This window comes from Brassica napus, chromosome A10 (genome assembly GCF_020379485.1).
Source record: "Brassica napus cultivar Da-Ae chromosome A10, Da-Ae, whole genome shotgun sequence".
In the NCBI taxonomy this organism is placed as follows: Eukaryota; Viridiplantae; Streptophyta; class Magnoliopsida; order Brassicales; family Brassicaceae; genus Brassica; species Brassica napus.
The window spans coordinates 15,194,510-15,197,240 of record NC_063443.1 but is presented as its reverse complement, the minus strand read 5'-3'; the positions used below and the strand labels follow the sequence as shown (position 1 = coordinate 15,197,240).

Sequence of the window (2,731 nt, the reverse complement as noted above, 5' to 3'; positions counted from 1 at the left end):
ATAGGTTTGGTATATGAGGTTCGGTACGCGTTTTGACTTGTGAGAGTATAATTAATGATATGGTTCTTGATATTCATGTGGATTTTGGTTAGGAATCGGTAAATTAAATTGAAATTGAGTTTTGTTAGGATTAGTAGTTTCAACAAAACCAATAACTGCACCAGTATCACATTCCAACATAAAAAGAATATTTTGGTTTAGTAGATTTACTTCAGTTCCGGTTCAAACCAAACCCAAAACCTAGTTAAATCAATTAAAATTAATTCCAAATCAGACCATTCGGTTAGATACGGTTTAGGATTAATAAAAAATGGAGTCTCCTTTTTTTAACACGTTGACGCGCACTAACGTTACGACACGCACACGCACGATCAAAGAGGGAATTGCGGGACGCAGCAGCAAATGCGCGAGACGTTTTTAGACCAATTCTACGGAAACGTGATAAATCCCCAATCCATTACATACACAAAGCTCGTGTTCATCAACTTCCCTCTGAAAAATAGGAAGAAGAAAGCCTCGGATCTGCTGCATTCTCTCCAAAGCTCGAGTCAGGTCCTTCTCTCACAAACCGAAAGAAAACCTTTTTATCGTCTCTTCATTTACTTTTCTCGTCGATTCATTCATTATATAACTTGTGGGTATTGCTTTATTTGATCTGATTTGCTCTTTCTCGGTATCTCTCGATTCCTAGTTTGAATAAATGTCAGACCTTTTGCTCTATGTGATGTGGTATAGTCTTAGATGATTACGCTGTTCCGTTGATAGATTTAATCGAAATTTCAATTATAATGTCAATCAATCGCTTACCGTAATATTCATGCCATCCTGAATTGGCTGAGAAGTAGATCTTGATTAGGCCTTAGGCTATGTGGATGGATCGTGAGTTTTAATCACGTTCTGTTTCTCTAGTAACCACTGATGAGTTATATGATCTAAAAAATCAAATCTTTACTTCTCTTTTCTTATTTGCTTATGTAAAGTTTTTAACTTTTTAATGCTATTTTGCTGAAAAAAGGTTAAACTTTTGATGTACCTGCAGAAGATTACCTTAGAACTTTGCTACTTGATATTCAAACATGTCGTCGTCTGAGATAAACAAGAACGAGGTTGACATTGTCATCGGAGCTCTCAACGCCGACCTAACCCAGTTCCTCAACAGCTGGAGACCCTTTTTCTCCGGTTTCCATCTCATCATCGTCAAAGACCCTGAGCTCAAGGACGACCTCAACATCCCTGAAGGCTTCGACGTTGACGTCTACTCCAAGCCCGACATTGAGAAAGTTGTCGGAGCCGCCAATGCCGCCATGTTCTCAGGCTATTCCTGCAGATACTTCGGTTACCTCGTATCTAAAAAGAAGTACATCGTCTCCATCGATGACGACTGTGTCCCTGCCAAAGACCCCAAGGGAGTTCTAGTGGATGCTGTCTCTCAGCACGTGAGCAACCTCGAGAACCCCGCCACGCCTCTCTTCTTCAACACCCTCTACGATCCTTACTGCGAGGGAGCTGACTTCGTGCGTGGGTACCCGTTCAGCCTTAGGAGCGGTGTCCCTTGCGCTGCCTCCTGTGGACTTTGGCTTAACTTAGCTGATCTTGACGCTCCAACGCAAGCTCTCAAGACAGAGCAGAGGAACACTTCCTACGTTGATGCGGTTATGACTGTCCCCCTGAAGGCTATGTTGCCCATAAGCGGGATCAACATTGCCTTTAACCGTGAGCTGGTGGGACCAGCTTTGGTGCCTGCGCTTAGGATCGCTGGTGAAGGGAAAGTGAGGTGGGAAACGCTTGAGGATGTTTGGTGTGGGATGTGTCTGAAACACATCTCTGATCATTTGGGGTACGGTGTGAAAACCGGGCTGCCTTATGTGTGGAGGAACGAGAGAGGTGATGCGGTGGAGAGTTTGAGGAAGAAGTGGGAAGGGATGAAGCTGATGGAGAAGAGTGTTCCGTTTTTCGAGGCTTTGAAGTTGCCTGAGAGTGCGGTTAACGTTGAGGATTGTGTGGTTGAGCTTGCTAAAGCTGTGAAAGAGCAGTTGGGTTCGGATGATCCTGCCTTCACTCAAGCTGCTGATGCTATGGTCAAGTGGGTCCAGCTCTGGAACTCTGTTAACTCGAGCGGTTAAAGTTGAATCTATATCTCCCGAGGTTAGGTTCCTTTTCATCACTTCTAAGCTTATTTAATATCATGTTATCATCATGTTTATTTCTCTTTTTTCTTTTTCTAATTATAAGCATGTTTTTTATGAGACTTTTCAATAATGTAAACCTTGACTGATGAAACACATCTCTTGTTAGTTTTGGATGATGATAATATCTATCTTTTTCTTCTGGTTCTTGATTGATTCTGCGGTTTCAATCTTGTAGAATTATAAACATAGATATGCTACTAGTAGCAGTTTTGTATATTCAAAAAGATACATGTGGGGGTTACAAAGAGAATACAAACAATCATGGTTATAGTATTGATAGATTGTGAAACCAATACATCAACGAAACTCCTTCAAGAAGAGAGAAAGCATGCGAAGTAAAACAATTAAACAAAGATTTGAAAGGCTTCAAACCTGCACTAGTAGTTAGAAGAATATGCCAATAATGAACCGCCAAGATTGGCAAGGAAGCTAACTTGAAAACAGCAAACATTAAAAGAAAGATGTTTCAGTTATAAACTGAAGCTGTTCTAGTCTCTAGTTGCACATGCTAAATCAAGAAACTGGAAAATACGCACATGCCT

The 2,731-nt window shown here is 41.2% G+C and overlaps 1 protein-coding gene across 2 annotated transcripts; it reads left to right on the top strand.

Moving 5' to 3' along the window:
• The first annotated feature begins 336 nt into the window (after nucleotides 1–336).
• On the top strand, nucleotides 337–2,333 carry LOC106372005 (probable UDP-arabinopyranose mutase 5). 2 transcript variants are annotated; one of them, XM_013812128.3, is made up of 2 exons: nucleotides 337–552; nucleotides 1,040–2,333. In XM_013812128.3, the coding sequence occupies exon 2, from the start codon at nucleotides 1,077–1,079 to the stop codon at nucleotides 2,121–2,123; it is 1,047 nt and encodes a 348-aa protein (XP_013667582.2). In that variant the 5' UTR covers nucleotides 337–552; nucleotides 1,040–1,076; the 3' UTR covers nucleotides 2,124–2,333. The 2 variants fall into 2 exon arrangements, with proteins under 2 accessions (XP_013667582.2, XP_013667584.2); XM_013812130.3 differs by having other exon boundaries at nucleotides 355–547.
• Nucleotides 2,334–2,731: the final 398 nt, after the last annotated feature.